Source organism: Ictidomys tridecemlineatus, chromosome 12, assembly GCF_052094955.1.
Source record: "Ictidomys tridecemlineatus isolate mIctTri1 chromosome 12, mIctTri1.hap1, whole genome shotgun sequence".
NCBI classification, from domain to species: Eukaryota; Metazoa; Chordata; class Mammalia; order Rodentia; family Sciuridae; genus Ictidomys; species Ictidomys tridecemlineatus.
The window spans coordinates 77,849,782-77,868,333 of record NC_135488.1 but is presented as its reverse complement, the minus strand read 5'-3'; the positions used below and the strand labels follow the sequence as shown (position 1 = coordinate 77,868,333).

At 37.2% G+C, this 18,552-nt stretch overlaps 1 protein-coding gene across 2 annotated transcripts in view; it reads left to right on the top strand.

Annotated features, from left to right (window-relative positions):
* The window catches only part of Acyp2 (acylphosphatase 2), a 149,808-nt gene extending 133,590 nt beyond the window's left edge, over positions 1-16,218 (top strand). For both annotated transcript variants that reach the window (XM_013357166.4, XM_005322002.5), the window contains one exon: positions 15,579-16,218. In XM_013357166.4, coding sequence (XP_013212620.2) covers positions 15,579-15,592 — 14 coding nt within the window. In that variant the 3' untranslated portion in view covers positions 15,593-16,218. The remainder of the gene's footprint in view (positions 1-15,578) is intronic.
* Positions 16,219-18,552: the final 2,334 nt, after the last annotated feature.

Below are 18,552 nucleotides of genomic sequence, written 5' to 3'. Positions count from 1 at the left end.
AAGAACAGAACCTTCAAGATGTATGAAGCTGCTCTGTGTCTCTCCTTCCAGAGTCTGACAGCTCAGAAGAATTATCTATTCTTGCTTTCTCCATTTCTTGGCTTCCCCCCCTCACTCCTGAAACTATGCTAATCAGGTTTCCACCCACACCATCTCGCTAAAGCTAATCTTGCTAAAGCTAATCTTGCTAAGGTCCTCAAAGAACTTTTCACTTCACATTTTACTTGGACTCCAGCAACATTTGGAAATGGACTCCTTTCTCCCTCTTAAGGGCCCTCTGTGCTCTTAATTTTGAAACACCACACTTTCAAGGTGATCTCCTTCTTCTCCGATAAATCCTCTTACATACTTCTCTGCCTCTACTTCTTCACTTGACTCTTCCCTTCTAAAGCTGAGAACTCCAGGTCCAACAAAATTGGACCACCAAAATCATAGACCAAAATTGTACAGCAGCAAAAATCATAGACCAGCAAAAAAATCTTTCTAATGCTTCTGAATCTCATAGCATAGAATTTCACACAGGTCTCCTTAACTGAGTGATAGCAGCAGAAGACATGGGTTACTGACTTGGTCAACTTCTGTTCCAAACTCACGTCATCTTTTACTTCAGACCCAGGAAAACCAGGAGCTATGATTCCTGACTGTCTTGCAGCCAGAATTTCAAATGTGACTTAAGCTTCATCAGTGAGAGGTAATCATGTGAATTTTGAAACTGAACCCGAGTTAGGTGAAAAGAGAGGCAGTGGGGCTGCAATCTAGTTAGTGATTGGCGATATTAGTGGACATTCCAAGGCTCTGGAGCCAACAAGTTTGGTGGTGGCTTCCTGTTGCCTGCAGTTCTCTATAGTAGTATGTTCCTAGGTGCAGAGATTTTAGTGACAGCCTCCTGATTCCTGGAAGTTGCCCTAATAAGCCCATCAGGAAAAAAAAAAATTACCCAAGGCTTGGAGTTGGATCATAGAGTTTGGGGGTATCTTTTAGGGAAGTTCCAGGTATTGTTTCTTGGAATTTTCAGGAATTTTCTCATTCTATAGGAATATGTGCCCTTGATTGATTTCTTGTTATCTGGGATACTTTACAACTCTGTATCATAGAAATTCTTTTGCAGCAAACTATAGAAATGAAAATCATTCTTATCCATAACAAACATTAATTTTTTTTCTGATAGATATACAATGAATTTTTGTTCTGAAGAGACAATAACCCCAAACATTATTTTTTTATTGACCTAAAGCTACACTGTCTAATAAAGGAATTGCTAGCCACATGGAGTTATTGAGTACTTGTAGCAAAAGTCTGAACTGATATGTATTGTAAGTATAAAATACATATTGGATTTCAAAGACTCAATATGAAAAAGTATGTAAAATAATTTTGTTGTTGATTGTATCTTGAAATGACATTGTGGATATATTGGATTAAGTAAAATATGTTTAAAAGTTAATTTTACCTATTGTTTTTACTTTTTAAATGTAAGTCCTAGAAAGTTTTAAATTATGCATGAGACTTGCATTATAGCTCTCCTGAATAATGCTACCCTATAAAATTTTAACCAGTTTTACATCTATTAGCAAGTTTATTCCAACATTCCTAATTATATCTAAGTATATATACGTACAGAGATCTGTATACACAAATGCACAAATGTATGCACACAAGTGGTGTGTGTGTGTGTGTGTGTGTGTGTGTGTGTGTGTATGTGTATGTATGTGTGTGTCTAAATTCTCCTTTGAACTAGACTTGACATCTTACAGGGATCAGAGATATAGCTCAGTAGTAGAACATTTGCATAGCAAGCACAAGGCCCTGGGTTTGATCCCCGGCATCACAATAAATAAATAAACAAATAAATAGATTTTAAAACCTCAGGTTTCCTTATTAATTAAATTATTGAATAATATCTTTGATACATGTCATTTTATATTTGCATAAGAATGGCTATTTTAACATTTTATACTTTTAGCAAAGTTGTGCAAACAGGCCCAATCTAAGTCTGTTCTTCTAACCTTCCTAGGGATATTTAAGGACTTAATTTCCTTTATTAAATTCCATTCTAAAATAGCTAAGGTGATTTTCACTACCTGCACCCTGGCTGATACAATAACTAAAATTGTAGCTAAAAAGTGTTTACTCCTTTCTAGATGTTGTGTTAATCACTTTATAAGATTATCTCATTTTATCCTTAAGCCAACTCTTTGAGATAGGCAATATACACTCCGTTTTACAGACAGGCACTGAGAATTTAAAAAACTTGCTCAATATGACCAAATAAAAAGTGGTAGCTGAATTCATAATCAAGCATAATGATTCCAGAATTCTACTACTAATAAGTTGTACCAACATTCCTGATTATATCTAAGTATATATATATATACACAGGTATGTATATACATGCACACATATTTACACACATGTATGTATATATACACACACATTCTACTAGCACCTATTTTCTTTCCACTAAATAAAAGAGAAATGGGAGCATCTATCTCATTTTATGGACCTGGAAGCTGTGGTGTGTCAAGGGAACTAGAGGTTATAGTCATGAACCCCCTTGTTCTACCTTCTTTGCTGCCAGGCCGTTCCATTCAAACTGATTCTCAGAATCCTGGAGCCTGGGTAATTCTTCCAGGCTCTCACCCAACTGAGGAGGTTGAATGGCGTCTCATTTCCCACGGCCAAGAAGCACCTCTGCCTAGACCAAAAGGGCTTGCCAATGGAATTGCACCGGAAGTGTGTGACTCTGAAGGTCAGAGTTTTATGTATGGCAAAGGCAGAGAACAATTACAAATTTAATAATGGTTATTAAGGGCCCATTGTGTGACAGATTGCATTAGGTCACAAGCAATAGTCTGACCATAATGGCAATTATCAAGAAATACAAGTGACAATAAATTTTGGAGAGGATGTTGGGGAAAAGGTACACTCATACATTGCTGGTGGGATTGCAAGTTGGTGCAAACACTCTGGAAAACAGTGGAGATTCATCAGAAAACTTGGAATGAAACCACCACTTAACCCAGCTATCCCACTCCTCAGTATATACCCAAAGAACTTAAAATCCTCAGACTATAGTGACATGGTCATATCAATGTTTATAACAGCTAATTTCACAATAGCTAAGCTATGGAACCATTCTAAGTGCCTTTCAACAGATGAATGGGTAAAGAAAATGTAGTGTGTATACACAATGGACTATTACTCAGCCATAAAGAAGAATGAAATTGTGGTATTTGCTGGTAAACTGGAGACTATCATACTAAATGAGATAAGCCAATCCCAAAAAACCAAAGGTTGAATGTTCTCTCTGATATGCAGATGCTAACACACAATAAGGGTGATGAGGGAGGGAGCAACAGAAGTTCATTGTATTAGAGAAAGGGGGATGAAAAGAAAGGAAGGGGAATGGGAATAGGAAAGACAGTAGAATGAATTGAATATAACTTTCCTATGTTCATATATTAATACACAAGCAGTGTAACTCCACATCATGTTCGACATAAGAATGGGATCCTATTTAGAATGTTATACTCCATGTATGTAATTTCCTCAGATTCATCTAACTCTGTCTCATCTTCACGCTGTGAGCAGCCCCTGTTAGTTTATCATCTTGCCAGAAACCATGAGTGGCAATGAGTGGAGACTTTGAGAACAGCCTCTTAATAACTATGACCTTGTAAATATGTCAAAATACATTCTACTGTCACATATATCTAAAAAGAACACATTATTTTTAAAAAGAAATGGTCTGACCACTTCTTATGACCTACAAATTTTCCCTTTAATCCTTTCAATAGCTCAGTGGGATCAGCAATAATACCCTCTTTTTAAAGATGAGGAATCTGGTCTCAGGTTAATTATGCATGTCCTGGAGTTCCCGGATAATCACTGATCCCTTCACTCATCATGGGCTACATGTCTGACAAATATTTTAGACATTGTATCAAAATATCATTGAAACACTTGTTTTGATAAAAGTCTCCCTTATTATTTGTCCATATGTAACTGAATAAAGAAACTTGTTTAAGAAAGGAAAATAGCACAATGTTACATACTGTCTTTCCATTATTAATGCTAGTTTAAAAGCTGGTAATGGACAGGCAACTCAATATTTTCCAACATGCACCACATTGGCTTTTAATTCATTAGCTGTCTTATCCTCTGTCTGCTTTCTTACTATGGTCTAGGTTTTATACTGGTGCTACAGAGAGATCTGAAAGGATTATGATGCCCCACTTTAGTCCCAGGAAATAGAACTGCTATGAATTATTGATAGTGTTGGCTTTCTAGTGCTTTAGTTTCACCTCTTTGTTTCAGACAAGGATATTGGTTAAATGGATTTTTTTTTATATCACCCCAGGAGCTTTACTACATTCTTCAGGAAATATTGACTTGAATTATAGAAAAGACAGTCCTATGTTGATTTCTATTTCTATATTTGATAAATTCCCCATACATTCGACTCTCCCACATCTTTGCTCAATGGTAGGTTAATAGGACAGTTTTCAATCTGAGCTTCTCAGGGCCCATGGGACTCCTCAAAGGTGCTTGGGTTGTAGCTGGAAGAGAAAGAAATCTGTGCTAGAAGGGGTGTCTGCATGCATGCACACATACACACACACATGCACATACACACAAATATTCCCTGGCTTTAGAGAATATCACTTACCCCGCTATAAACATTAAGCTTTTGTGCAAGATTGTGTTGTAAGGGGGGGGGGGAAGAGATTCTTTTTAGAAAGCTTGAAAATCCTGGATTAATATAATACATGCAATAGTAAGTATTTGTACATATTTGAGAAAATTAGAAAAAAAAGTCCAAGAATTTTTACCCAATATATCTGAGCATGTCCAACAGTGTGCTGGATTTGACAGAAGATGGTGGCATGTCATGTGACAGGCGTGCAGGATGGACTTGGTCCTCCTGTGCTGTCATAACAATCACTCTAAACACTGAGTGAAGCCAGTTGCCAAGTTTATTTATATCATGAGTAAAATCAAAACCACAAGACATACACTAAAACGGGGGGCGGGGGTAGGGTCTGGCAAAAATATATGGACCAATTCCATGAATCAGCTTAGTTCACATGTTTATATTCGGTTTATTCATCAAATCCATAGTTCTCCAGCATCCTCTGAGAGGATGAATATGCATATTACTTCTGTTATTTCATAGGGGACTACCATAAGTAATATATTTTATTATTTTCTGGAATAAGAGCAACTATTTTTCTTTGAATTTTATTGTTTAATTTCTTTTTATTGGTGCATTATAATTATACACAGTACTGGGATTCAGTGTTATATATTTGTACACACACATAATATAATTTGGTCAGTTTCATTCCCCAGTACCTCCCATTGCCCTTCTCTACTCCCTCCCTGACCCCCTTTCCTCAACTCTACAGTATTCCCTTCTAATTTCATGAGATCATCCCTTTTTTCCCCTTTTCTCTCTTTATCTTCCACAGATGAGAGAAAACATATGATCCTCAAGTTTCTGAATTGGCCTATTCACTCAACACACTACTCTCGTGTTCCGTTCATTTTCCTGCAAATGACCTAATTTTATTCTTCTTTCTGGCTGAATAAATCTCCATTGTGTATCTATATCACATTTTCTTTATCCATTCATCTGCTGAGAGACATAATTTGGCTATTGTGAATTATGCTGTTATAAACATGGTTAGGCAGGTATCACTATAGTATGCGGACTTAAATTCTTTTGGAAAAATATTGGGACTCATAGTTGGGTCATACAGTGATTCCATTCCTTGTCATTTGAGGAACTTCCATACTGATTTCCATACTGAATTCCATACTAATTTATAACCCCACCAACAGTGTGTAAGTTTTCCCCCACCCCATGTACATGTCTTCTCCAGCATTTATTAATATTTGTATTCTTGATGACTGCCATTGTAACTGGAGTGAATTAAAATCTCAGTGTGGTTTTGATATGCATTTCCTTAATTTTTAAAGATGTTGAACTTTTTTATAATTCTTCTTGTAATTCTTCTTTTGAGATGTGTCTATTGAGATCATTTGCCCATGTATTGGTTGGGTTATTTGGGTTTTGGGCATTAAGTTTTTTAAAGCTCTTTATATATTCTGGATATTAATTTTTGTTGGAAGAGTAGCTGGAAAAAATTTTCTCCCATTCATTGGGTTCTCTTTTCATGTCCTTAATTGTTTCCTTTGCTGTGCAGAAGCTTTACAAATTTTTTTTTAATTTTTTAGTTATCAATGGACGTTTGTTTTGTTTATTTATATGTGGTGCTGAGAATCGAACCCAGTGCGTCACTCATGGTAGGCAAGCACTCTACCACACAGCCACATTCCCAGCCCCATCTTTAAAAATTTGACGCCATCCATTTATTAACTCTTGGCATTATTTTCAGAGCTTTAGGGGTCCTACTGAGAAAGTATATTGATTGCTCCTATGTATTGGAGAGTTGACCCTGTTTTCTTTTAGCACTTGCAAAGTTTTCTGGTCTAATAAGAGTGATTTTTTTTTTAACTTGCAGAGAGTGTTTTAAAAGTAAGAGCTTTGTTTTGTGTCAGATAAAATCAAGGAAAGCAGTATGAAGATTCCTTGGAAAACTGGGAATGGAACCACCATTTGACCCAGCTATTCCTCTTCTTGGACTATACCCAAAGGACCTAAAAACAGCATACTACAGGGACACAGCCACATCAATGTTTATAGCAGCACAATTCACAATAGCTAAACTGTGGAGCCAACCTAGATGTCCTTCAGTGGATGAATTGATGAAAAAATGTGGCATTATACACAATGGAATACTACTCAGCAATAAAAAAGAGTAAGATCATGGCATTTGCAGGGAAATGGATGGCATTAGAGAAGATTATGCTAAGTGAAGTTAGCCAATCCCCAAAAAACAAATGCCGAATGTCTTCTCTGATATAAGGGGGAGGACTCAAAATGGGGTTGGGAGGGACAGCAAGGGAGGAAGATTACCTCTAGATAGGGAATAGTGGTGGGAGAGAAAGGGAGGAAGAAGGGCAATAGCATGGAAGGTGAAAGGAGACCCTCATCATTCTACAAAATACATGTATGAAGATGTGGAAAAAATGACACTGATAAATTTTTTTTAAAAAAATCTGGAAAAAAAAAAAACAACAAACAAGCCAGGCATGGTGGTGCCTGTCAGTAATCCCAGCTGAGGCAGGAGGATTGCAAGTTCAAGACCAGCCTTGGCATTTTAGCAAAACTCTCTAACAAAATAAAAAATGAAAAACATGAGGGTTGAGGATGTAGCTTAATGGTAGAGCATCGCTGGATTCAATCCTAGTATTCAAAAAAAAAAAAAAAGAAGAAGAAGATATTGAACTCTCTGTACTCACATGATTTTTCTCTTAATTCCAATAATTAATTAAGTAATTTAGTGAAAAAAAAAAGATAAACAACCATGCTCAGGATTCCTTTTCGAATGTGGATGATGTGGGGCCCTAGAAATGCCCTTCCACCCACGCATGGAAACTGTAGACCTGAAGAAGTCACACAGGTGGCAGAGGATCATTCATTCAGCACGTACTTGTTGACTAGCCCCTCTCACTAGGCATTGCGTTAGATATTAGGGATCTAATAGTGAGGGTTTTTCTGGGGGGTGGGGTGGAAGTGCTGGCATCAAATCCAGGGCTCTCACACACTAGGCAAGCGCTCTTCCCCTGATGGAAGTAAAAGACTCTGGCCCTGCCTTCCTAGAATTTGCATCCTAATGTGAGGGAGGTGCGTAATGAACACAGAAGCAATTACATAAACAGCAATTTGCAGAATGTGATAATTGCCATGATGCTACAACCATGTGGAGGTGGGGCCCTTCTAACATAGAGGCAGTCGAGAAGGGCCCCTGGGAGGCCAGCAACCTAAGTGCATTTTAGAAGGCCACAGCTGGCCTCTCTGCTGCCTGCCAAGACCATACATGTGTGGCACTTACTGTATTTGATGGCTAAATATGTCCCATCTGCCCCAAAGAATTAGAATTTGTAGAAACCCTGAGGAGACCAATAGTTGGTGACTGCTTAAATAGGTACAAAAAAAAAAAAAAAAAAAAACTACACAGTTAATTTATTAAATAAATTGATTTCTCCTTAGGCATTTAACATTAATCAGCAAGCATTTTTTTTTAATTTGTAATGCAAAGATAGCCCAAAGGATACTTAAAAGTAAAATGTGCAAGATTGTCGCCCTTGCCCATTCCATACAAAATTCTTTTTACAACTGTGTATAATCCTCATTAGACCTATAAGGAATGTATCCATAATGAAATACTTTCTTATATTGTTACTTTATAATTGTTAAAAGACAACATGATTTGGGTAAAGACTTTGCAAAATTTAGTTTCATTTTTAAAATGTCTATGTAAGACCTTTAAGATCTATTACAGTAAAGGGAGAGATACATGGCTACCAAGTAACACGACTTCTGTCAACAGACTTTTCTAATTTAAATTTTTATTCTTTGGATTTTACTAGCTAAACCTTCTTTGAAAAAAAAAAAAGAGTTGATCAGTGGATTATGTGTCTTAAATAGAATTACCTGCAAGATATATGATCACAAACAGATTCAGATTAATAGCAGAAATGTGAGACTTCAGCCTCTTTCAAGCACCTATAATTCATCCATCCATCCAACCATCCATTCAATATTTATCAACTCTACTAAACTAATAGGTCAAATATGCAGGAGCCAGAGCGGCACATCATGCTTGTGCTTGCCTTATGGCTGGGGTGAGCCCTCTCCATGTTCCTTCTCTCTACGGAGTTATTGTAGCAATTCCCTGCCAGACAGGTAAGTTGGAAAACATGGCTAAACAGCCTAGTAACATAAAGGAGCAATTTGAAATTATTCAGTTGATGTGATAAAAGTGACTAACAGAATTAACTCAGGAAAAATACATGGGATGGTTCCTAGGTGAAATTATAAGAACCCCCAAGAAAACTATTGTACTACTGATGAAGTTCAGTGAGACAATTGATTATAACAATATAATTACATTACTTGTATAGTAGTTTAAAAACATAACGACTAAGAAAAGACTTGTTCAAAACAGCAAGAAAAAGAGAACATAACTAAGCAAAATTTTGTCAAGAAATGTACAGGACCTGAATTATGAAAGACCACAAAATTTTAGAAATGAACTTAAAGATGTAAAAAACATAGAGAAAATTTTTGTTGTTGATGACAAGATTAAATGTTATTAGTATGTCAGTTCTCTCTGAATTACTTTTAGATTTAAAAGAGGACATGAAGGGATTGGATAAAATTGTGCTAAGATCTAGTAGACTATATGGGATAAACAAGGACTTTTAAAAACTGAAGAATAATGAGGTAGAAACGTAGGAACTGATGGAAATTTAAGATTTATTTAAAGCCCTAATAATTAAATAGCCTGGTACTGGCTCAAAGATCAACCAAAGATCAATGGAGCCAAGTAGAATGTCTAGAAAAAAGTCGAGGCATATACACAAATTTAGAATATGAGAAGAGCTGCATTTGAACAATCTAGGAAAATATAAGTTATTAAGTGAAGATGCTAGGTCAGACATCTCACCATTCAGGATTAAGGCATCTTTTTAATACAACGCAATCACATAATTCCAGATGGACTAAAGATATTATGATAAAATCAAGATATAATATTTGCATTTACCTCTGCCTCCCTCAAAACTCTACTTACCAATAAAAAAAGATTTTTAAGAGGCTTGAACACTTAAAAAGGACAAAGAATGGGAGAGAAAGTTACAGCAACAAAACTCTGGGAACTAGAAAGCAGTTGAACAGGAGGTAGTGCAGACCCGAGTTGTAAGCCTATAGTGAGGAAAGCTAAGAAATAGCCCAGGTAACATAGAGAAAACCCTCTAAGGCTCAGGACATTGAGCACAAAGTTGGGGCTAAAAGAGGGCTGATTGCAAATCTATTTAATAGCAGCAAAGCAACCCAGGCAGAAATCAGAGTTTCATTCTCCAGAGTGGGTTTTATGGGCATATCTGAGAAAGACATACTGCTGAAAACAGGAAGTCAGTGAAAAGGAGTCACTGAATATTAAGATCTTATATTAGTCAGCATTGTAATGCAATACCTGAGATAATCAGTTTATAAAGAGAATTTATAAACTTAATTCATGGTTTTGGATGTTTTACTCTATGATTGATTCACCAAGTTATTTTTGGGCCTGTTGGGAGGCAGCACATTATGGCAGGAGTATGTATTGGATCATTCATTTCATAGTTAGAAAGCAAAAGAGAGGAAGAGACAGGAGTCTCACAATACTTTCAAGAGCACACTCTAAATGACCTAAAGACATCACACTAGGCCCTGCCGCCTCCTAAAAGTTCTACTTCCTCCCATAGTGCCACCCCGCCGCCGCCCCCCCCCCCCCCCGCCGCCGCCGCCCCCCCCCCCACGCCACAACCCGGCTGGGCACAGAAACACAAGCCGTTGGAGTAGAAACAAAGTTTTATTTTTAAAAAGGCCACCAGTGGTCCGTGTGCATCCCGCTAGTGAGCCGGTCCACACACGTGTGTCTACCGGAACCGCCCCCCACTTCCCCCGGAAATACCCTCCTACCATCCTTCCTCAACCAATGGGAACTCTCCAGGAGTCCCGTAACAGGCCGAGGTGAACAGCAGGAGTCCAATTTCCATATGAATGTAAATCTTAACATACTCATATCATCTCAATGGCTAGCTGGCAGTCACCTAAAACAAAGGTGCCATGTATTATAATACTTTTGCTGTGGCTCCTAGCACCCCCCACCCGGGCCAAGCTTTAAATGCATGGACCTTTGGGGACAATTAAGATCCAAACTATAGCACGCCTTAACATTCCCAGATTCCCAGAAAATACATTGCCAGATTTTTATCCTTCAGGCAGGAAATCTGATGTGAATTCCCTCAAGAATCTGACCAGTCAAAGAAAAAATGTTAAGATACCAAACTCAGAGGCTTCCCAGTGAAATGGGTTATTTAGCTCACCCTTGTAAGCCTAAAACCACAACTCAGAAGACAGCCAAGATAAAGGTCCATTGCAGATTGCGGGTGGAGGAGTCTCATATTTCATCATTCAGTCCAGGAAGCATCTAACTGAATTGTTAAATCTACTCTCAGAGGGATTGTCCTTATTGAGAAACCTCTGGCCCAGGCATTGGCCCCTGGCTCCCCTGGTTTTGACCAGCCTTGCAGAACTGAGGTCTAAGGAGACACAAGTCTAACGTAAAAGGGCCCTCATTGCTCTTTAGTGTTGCTTTCCTTTCAGTTAACATTTGTTAACTCCCATACGAATTATTACATCTTTTTCACTTATTTAATCCCTGAACTCTACCTCCACCTCCCTTATTCTCAGTAAATTACCTTGCCTCCTACATTACTGAGAAAATGAATGCTATCTCATATAGATGTTTGTTCATATACAAATTGCCCTTCAAATTTTTCTACCCGTTGTCTTCTCTTCTAGACAGAGGAGATTTTTCCTCTTTGTTGTCTAAATATAATGAATGTAACTATCTCTTGATCCTGTTTCATCCAACTTGTCCTGGACCTTGTCCCACCAATTGTCACTCCCTTGTCTTGCATGCTTAATTCACTCCCTTTGCCCACATATGAGAGTATGTGTAGTGAATACCATGGGCCACTTCCCCTTCAGGACTGAAAGACTCATTCACCCAGATGCCCTCAGCCAGCAGCCCTCACCAGCAATTGCCGCAACAGAAGACAGTCATCTTGCTGTTGGTCACACCTCCTTCTCTGGGCAGCACTCCTCTAATGAGTGGTTCATTTAGGAAATAAAGATCCAGCCCTTAAACCTTTATTTGGGACAATTCTAAAGCTTCAGAGCTTCTCACAAATTGACCAAGGTCTTCATTGAGACTGTATCACTGCCTGGTGACTCCCTCAGCCCAGTCCTGTCTCCTTTCCTTACCTCTTGCAAATTGTTAAACTCTACAGCCTTCCCTAATTATCTTCCTCTATGCTAATCTCTATCTCAGAGTCTGCATCCCAGGGTCCTTTCCAGTGTGTCTGTGTAATAGGGGCATTTAATAGTTTGTTAGGTGGTACCAAGCTGGGCTTTAAAAAACTGCACAAATTTGTATTTCCATCAACAATGAGAAGTGCCTCTTTTCCCATACCCTGGCTCTGGTAGATACCATCGTACTTTTAAATCTTTACCATTTCAAAGTAACAGATAGTGTCTCATTTTTGCTTTATATGTATTTTTTAAATTGAGAAAGAGTGAGAATATTTTCAAATACATATTGGCTATTTATATTTCTTTCCCTTTCATCTGCCAATGTTCTTTGCCCATTTTATATTGTATGACCATCTTGTAAATTGATTTGTATGTGTGTGTATATCAATTTTTAATTACTCTTTGTATAATAAGAAAATTGTAATACGTTTTCCAGTTTGCTGCTGATTTTGGCTTTGTGGGTTTCTTTTGGTCATTCAACAATTTTGTTTGTCATTAGTTAATGGTATTGATATTTTCCCTATGCCTCTTTGTTTCTGTCATGCGTAAATTGGCATTCCTTGTTCTAGGGCTTGCAAAATTCACTAATATTTTCTTCAGAACTTAGTTCAAATCCCATTGCTATCACAAAGATGTATTTTAATGCCTTTGACTAATGCCAAGCCCTCTAATTCTTCTCTTCCTTTATATAAAGCACATTGTACAACATATTCTGCCTTACATTCTAGTTATTTTTATTTTCCAAACTCATCTATTAGACTGAAACTTATTGAGGGAAGGAAATCCACTTTAAATATTCATGTAAGCCCTTCAGTACCTGGAATGGCCCTTGCAAAAAGTGATACATAAATGTTTAGTGAATGGATTAACTGGTACGGATTGTTTATGTGGTTCTCTTTCCCAATCAGTTCTCATTAATAAGACATACATTTGTGGGATTGTTTTCCCAACTAGTTATTTTCTTTTACTAGATAAACTTAGTTCCTCTATCTCCAGACCTGAGCCATTCTTGTCAAGGGCTGACTGTAAGAGCAGCACATGAAGAGTGAGGTCTCAGGTTATGAGACAGGTAACCAGAATATTCCCAGATGAGTAGGCAAGTCCAGGAAGGTGGTCCCTAGTAGCGGGGGTGGTAAGTGTGGAGCCATGATACGAAGTGGTCATCCTCCCCACAGTGTAAATGGAGCTAAACCTCCCAATGCCACAACTATTCTGTTCCTATGTGTAACACAGATTCCTCCTTGGCCATACAGTTAGCCAGTGAATAAGTTCTTGGTGTTGAGGACCAGATACAGTAGATAGTCAAGTCTCTCATTAATTCAGTACACTGAGTTACCAGCTCAGATGGATTAGTCATTGAAGTTCCCACTAGTCCTAGTCTTAGATTTGCTGCTCCAATTCCTCTCCTCTCATTCTGTCTTGAGCCTACTTAAATATGGCTTTTATTCCACCAAAACTGCTTTTGTCAAGGTCACCAGTGAGCTCCACTTTGCTAAATGTAATGGTTGAGTTCTCTTCTCACTTATCTGCCAGCAGCATTGGCCTGATTGATTTATTTTTGCTCCCTGGGGCTCTATTTGGCTCCCAGGATACTGCACTCCTCCAGTTCTTCTCAGACCTCACTGAATGATGTTCCTCCTCCTGTGCTGGTTTTTCCTCAGTTTCTTGCCTTCTTAACATTAGAGGACCCAAAGTGGGTCATAGGACCTCTTCTCTTTTCTATCTGTATTCATTTTCTTGATGATCCTAGCCATTCTCTTGGTTTCTAATACAAATCTCTTTGCTGACAAATTCTTAATTTCCTCTAACCAGATTCACAGATCCAACTGCCGACTCAATATCTCATTTGGATGTTTAATAGACATCTCAAGCTTAATGTCCCCAAAACTGGATTTCTGATCTTCTCCCACAGTCTGCTCCTCTCACAGTCTCTCCACTTCAGTAAATGACAACTCTCTCCAACTAGTTACTCAAACCAAAAACTCCGGTGTCATCCTTCACGCCTCTCCCTTTCCCACACCCACATCCAATCTGTCAGCAAATCTACTCACTATACCTTCAAAGTACATTCAGAATCTGACCACTTCTTACCACCACTGCTCACCCTAAGCAATTATTTCTTATGTTCTTTCTTTCCTCCTCGTTCACCTGAGCAATTGATTGTGACTTTTGTGGAATAAAAGAAATAACACACATAAAGCACTTAACATAGTGCTGAGCAAACAGTTAGTGCTCATTAAATGTTAGCTCTCCTTATTATTTCTGCCTTTTGTTTTCTGCAAGCTTTCAAGATTTGACTAGTACAATTGAAGCCATAAGCTCTTTTTCATAACAACTGAATGTTATTGTTCAACAAATGAAATTTCCATTTTTAAGTTTTCAACTAAATGAGTTAAAGAATGAAATGTGTTACTGTGTTGATGGTTTCCAAAGAGAGGAAAAGTCAAAATTAACTTCACCCTAGAACAGTCACAAATAAGAGCCAAAAAAGGATTGAAGAAGCACAATGACAATTTGAATCATTCGAATTCTTCTCTAGCCTGATTAAGAGTAATTTTCAACAGATCAGAAAGCTTTGGCCCAGAATATATTTCTAATCCAAGGTCATAAGAGATTATTGCATAGAAGGATACAGCCCTGGCTTCACAGTCTGAAATAATTTGGGGGATAGGAGGAAACTCACAGGATGTTTCTACAACAGCAGCTAGCCTAAAAGCCATCACTTTGATAAAACAAACAGCCTCCTATTATTAACCCAAAGTATCCACTAAATCTATCATCCCAAGTCATTATTAATAGGTAAAAGGATTCTGGAAAATCCACAACAGTATTGCCTGAGGTGTTAGCAATATATGATGGGTATGAATTATATGTAAAACATCTCAGGTGAGTACTCAAACGCATAAATTAAACACATGGATACACTAATAAATTAGGATTAATCCATTGCTCTGAAAAAGCAAAAAAATGTTTTCAGAAAATTTAGCTTGTTCTTTAATGCAGTCACTTTACTAAGATACACAGGAAATACAGTATTTGAATAGGTAAAAAAATCTAATTTAATTTTAATGATTTTGGAAAATCATATTTATTATTTATTTGTTCAGTAATTGTCTCAACATACATACACATACATATGCATACATACACACACACACATACACACACAGAGCCACACACATATGTACACGTACATGTATATATACGTATAGTGCTAGGTAATGGTGAATTGCTTTATTACTTAACCTCTTTCTAAAAATATTTTGATCTTTTTGTGTATAAGAGCTAGATAATAGTGACTTTAGAGTGTTTTAAGAGAGGGAAAATAACTTTAATATGAAATAATCAGGAATTCATCTTGATAATACATTATTAGCTTTTCTTCATCTATGTTTAATTATATATTATGCTCTGTGGTATTCTTAGAATAATATACAAAATGTAAACAAATTTATATATTACATTATATGCAAAAGTTACTTAGTAAGTGTGAACTCCCATTAATACTTAATGTGGGATCATTTTAATTGATCCACATATATTTTATATGCTAATTACTCTTGTTTTTGTTTTTGTTTTTTTGTAGGAAGTCCTGGCTGAGCAAAATTGGGAGTCCTAGTTCTCGCATTGACCGCACGGAATTTTCTAATGAGAAAGCCATCTCTAAACTTGAATACTCTAATTTTAGTATTCGCTACTAATGGAAGAGAAATAAAATTGTAATGCTTACTTTGCACGAGATACCATATATTCTTAAGTCCATATTCTAGAACAATAGTACCAGAGTCAGATATAAAAACAGGAACTTTCTGTTCTGAAAGCTGTAGAACTGTAGGTAACTAAAAATGTCTGACACTGAAATAATTTTGCTCAAGTATGTTTTTAGCAAGCAAAAATATAATATTCTAGTTATAAAATACTTAATAGGAACACTCAATTCAAGCTTGTCTCATGTAATTTTTAATTTCAGTGAACATTAGCATACGTGTTATTTAGCTAGACTTAATAGTTAACCATCTAAAATTATTTTTAGGTATTATTGTCTGAGAAAATTCTAATGCCTTCTAAATATAATTTATTAAAGCTGAACAATCTGTTATTGGAGCCTTTAAAAGAACCACTGGTTAAAATAAATGTATGTGTTGATCAATATAACCTTAAGATAATATCAATAAAGAATTAATTTTTAAAATTCTGATTAAACATAAACATGTTTCAGTACTTAAGTGGGAGCTACTTATTGTCTTCTTTGAACTACATTTTTCTGTATCCTGAAGAATCAGTCTTGGTGATGGCACCAGTAAGCGCTCACAATTGCAGCATAGTAAGTAGCAAGATTCTTATCTACTGCCCTCAATGGATATCCTAGTAATCAGAAAATGAACTGAAATTCTGAACAAATCATACAATATTATCCCTAAAGTTAGGCTATCATTTGGGGGGGGGTCTTCAAATGTGATTATTAACAACAGAGTATTTTAGCAAGGAAGTTTATTTCTGTATCATAGAATTATAATATTGAAAAAGGAAGACCTATCATGGAAAACACTAAGGAAAATTCAAATGTTGTAGGTATGTAGCAGTGCATATTCTTCAATGATTTCCAATTTTTTAATAACAATGGAATCTTTCATTAAAATAAAAATTGGGGCTGGGGATGTGGCTCAAGCGGTAGCGCGCTCGCCTGGCATGCGTGCGGCCCGGGTTTGATCCTCCAGCACCACATACAAACAAAGATGTTGTGTCCGCCAATAACTAATAAATAAATAAATATTTTAAAAAATTTAAAAAAAAATAAAAATTGGTGTGGAATTGAATATATAAAAGAAGAAATAGCATAACTGGTGTAATTGAAATGGGGATGAGGGAGCAAACCCTTGGGCCCTGCACATTGGTCTCCCCCTCCTTCTCTCTTTTCTATTTCCCTTGGGAGTGCAGGTTGTAAATTATCATTTTATCTATGAAACAAACGTCCACTACTATACTCTAAGTCATGGAGAAAAAAATTCAGGCCTCTCCCCTCTACCTGCTGCAAGGTAAGAATTAAGAGGTGAACAGTGGGCTGGATTTGTTCACTGCAAAAGTTAACTCCATGGAAAATAATAAAACAGACACCAAATATGTATAAGACAATACAAATAGGGAATGGCATTCCAAATATACTTAAAGGGATAGAGAACATTGCTTTTGTTAAGTACATGTGTTGAACATAATGCAGGAGACTCTATTGAGATATTTATCTGAATTTTGCTCTCCTTCTGCTTGCTCACTCCAGGTTCCAGAAAGGTAAACAAGTCTTTGTGCTCCCTTACTTCAGAGGTTTTGGTGTCAAATGCTCCTGAAGACAATTTTTCTTCCAAGGTTTTATTTCAAAGAGTGACTTTTGTTGTGTGTTGAGAAGAAAGATAAACATTGGGCCTCTAAGCAAGTAAAAGAGAAGCAGAAATGGTGAGAGCCAAGGGCACAAGGAAATTGTTCAGGACTTTAGAAAAAGAGCAAGGGCTGTACCTTTTCCAAGCCATGGAGAACTGCACCTTTCTTTCTTGCAACACCTCTAGGGGTGGCTAAGCTGAGAAGGGAGCAGCTGTGGCACCCAGAGAAGCAGGATCCCAGGCTTAGGGGCTCTCAGTCCTAGCAAGGTTCTGTCCCCAAAAGTGCCGGAAAGCATTCTACAAACACCACAGTGGCTACAAGGGACCACAGTAATAGTTCCTTGGATAGTAGTTGGCATATAGTAGATATCAGATAGGTCCTTCCCGAATGTTTTCTCTGTATAAGACCCTCTGTGTGGTTTTTCTGAGAGAGTCCAATGCACCAGAGGGAACTAAGATTTCTTTTTTTTTATTGGTTGTTCAAAACATTACAAAGCTCTTGACATATCATATTTCATACATTAGATTCAAGTGGGTTATGAACTCTCATTTTTACCCCAAATACACATTGCAGAATCACATCGGTTACACATCCACATTTTTACATAATGCCATATTAGTAACTGTTGTATTCTGCTACCTTTCCTATCCTCTACTATCCCCCCTCCCCTCCCCTCCCCTCCCATCTTCTCTCTCTACCCCATCTACTGTAATTCATTACTCTCCTTGTTTTTTTTCCCATTCCCCTCACAACCTCTTATATGTAATTTTGTATAACAATGAGGGTCTCCTTCCATTTCCATGCAATTTCCCCTTCTCTCCCTTTCCCTCCCACCTCATGTCTCTGTTTAATGTTAATCTTTTCTTCCTGCTCTTCCTCCCTGTTCTGTTCTTAGTTGCTCTCAGTATATCAAAGAAGACATTTGGCATTTGTTTTTTTACTTCCCAATTCCAAGTCAGAGGGGGCTTGAAGGCTCGGTTTGATTTTGGGAAAATGAAACAGACATTTTTTCACACTCAAGTTTGGATACAGTCTTATTGTCTACATATAAAAAGGCTAAATGATTTTTTAAAAGAAATATGATCTCAGAATTAACACTGATATATTCACTTTCTATTGTCCCGATGGCCTTTTGTAATTTCCTTCTCAACTTTCTTTATAGAAAAATCATGCTTTGCTGGAACACT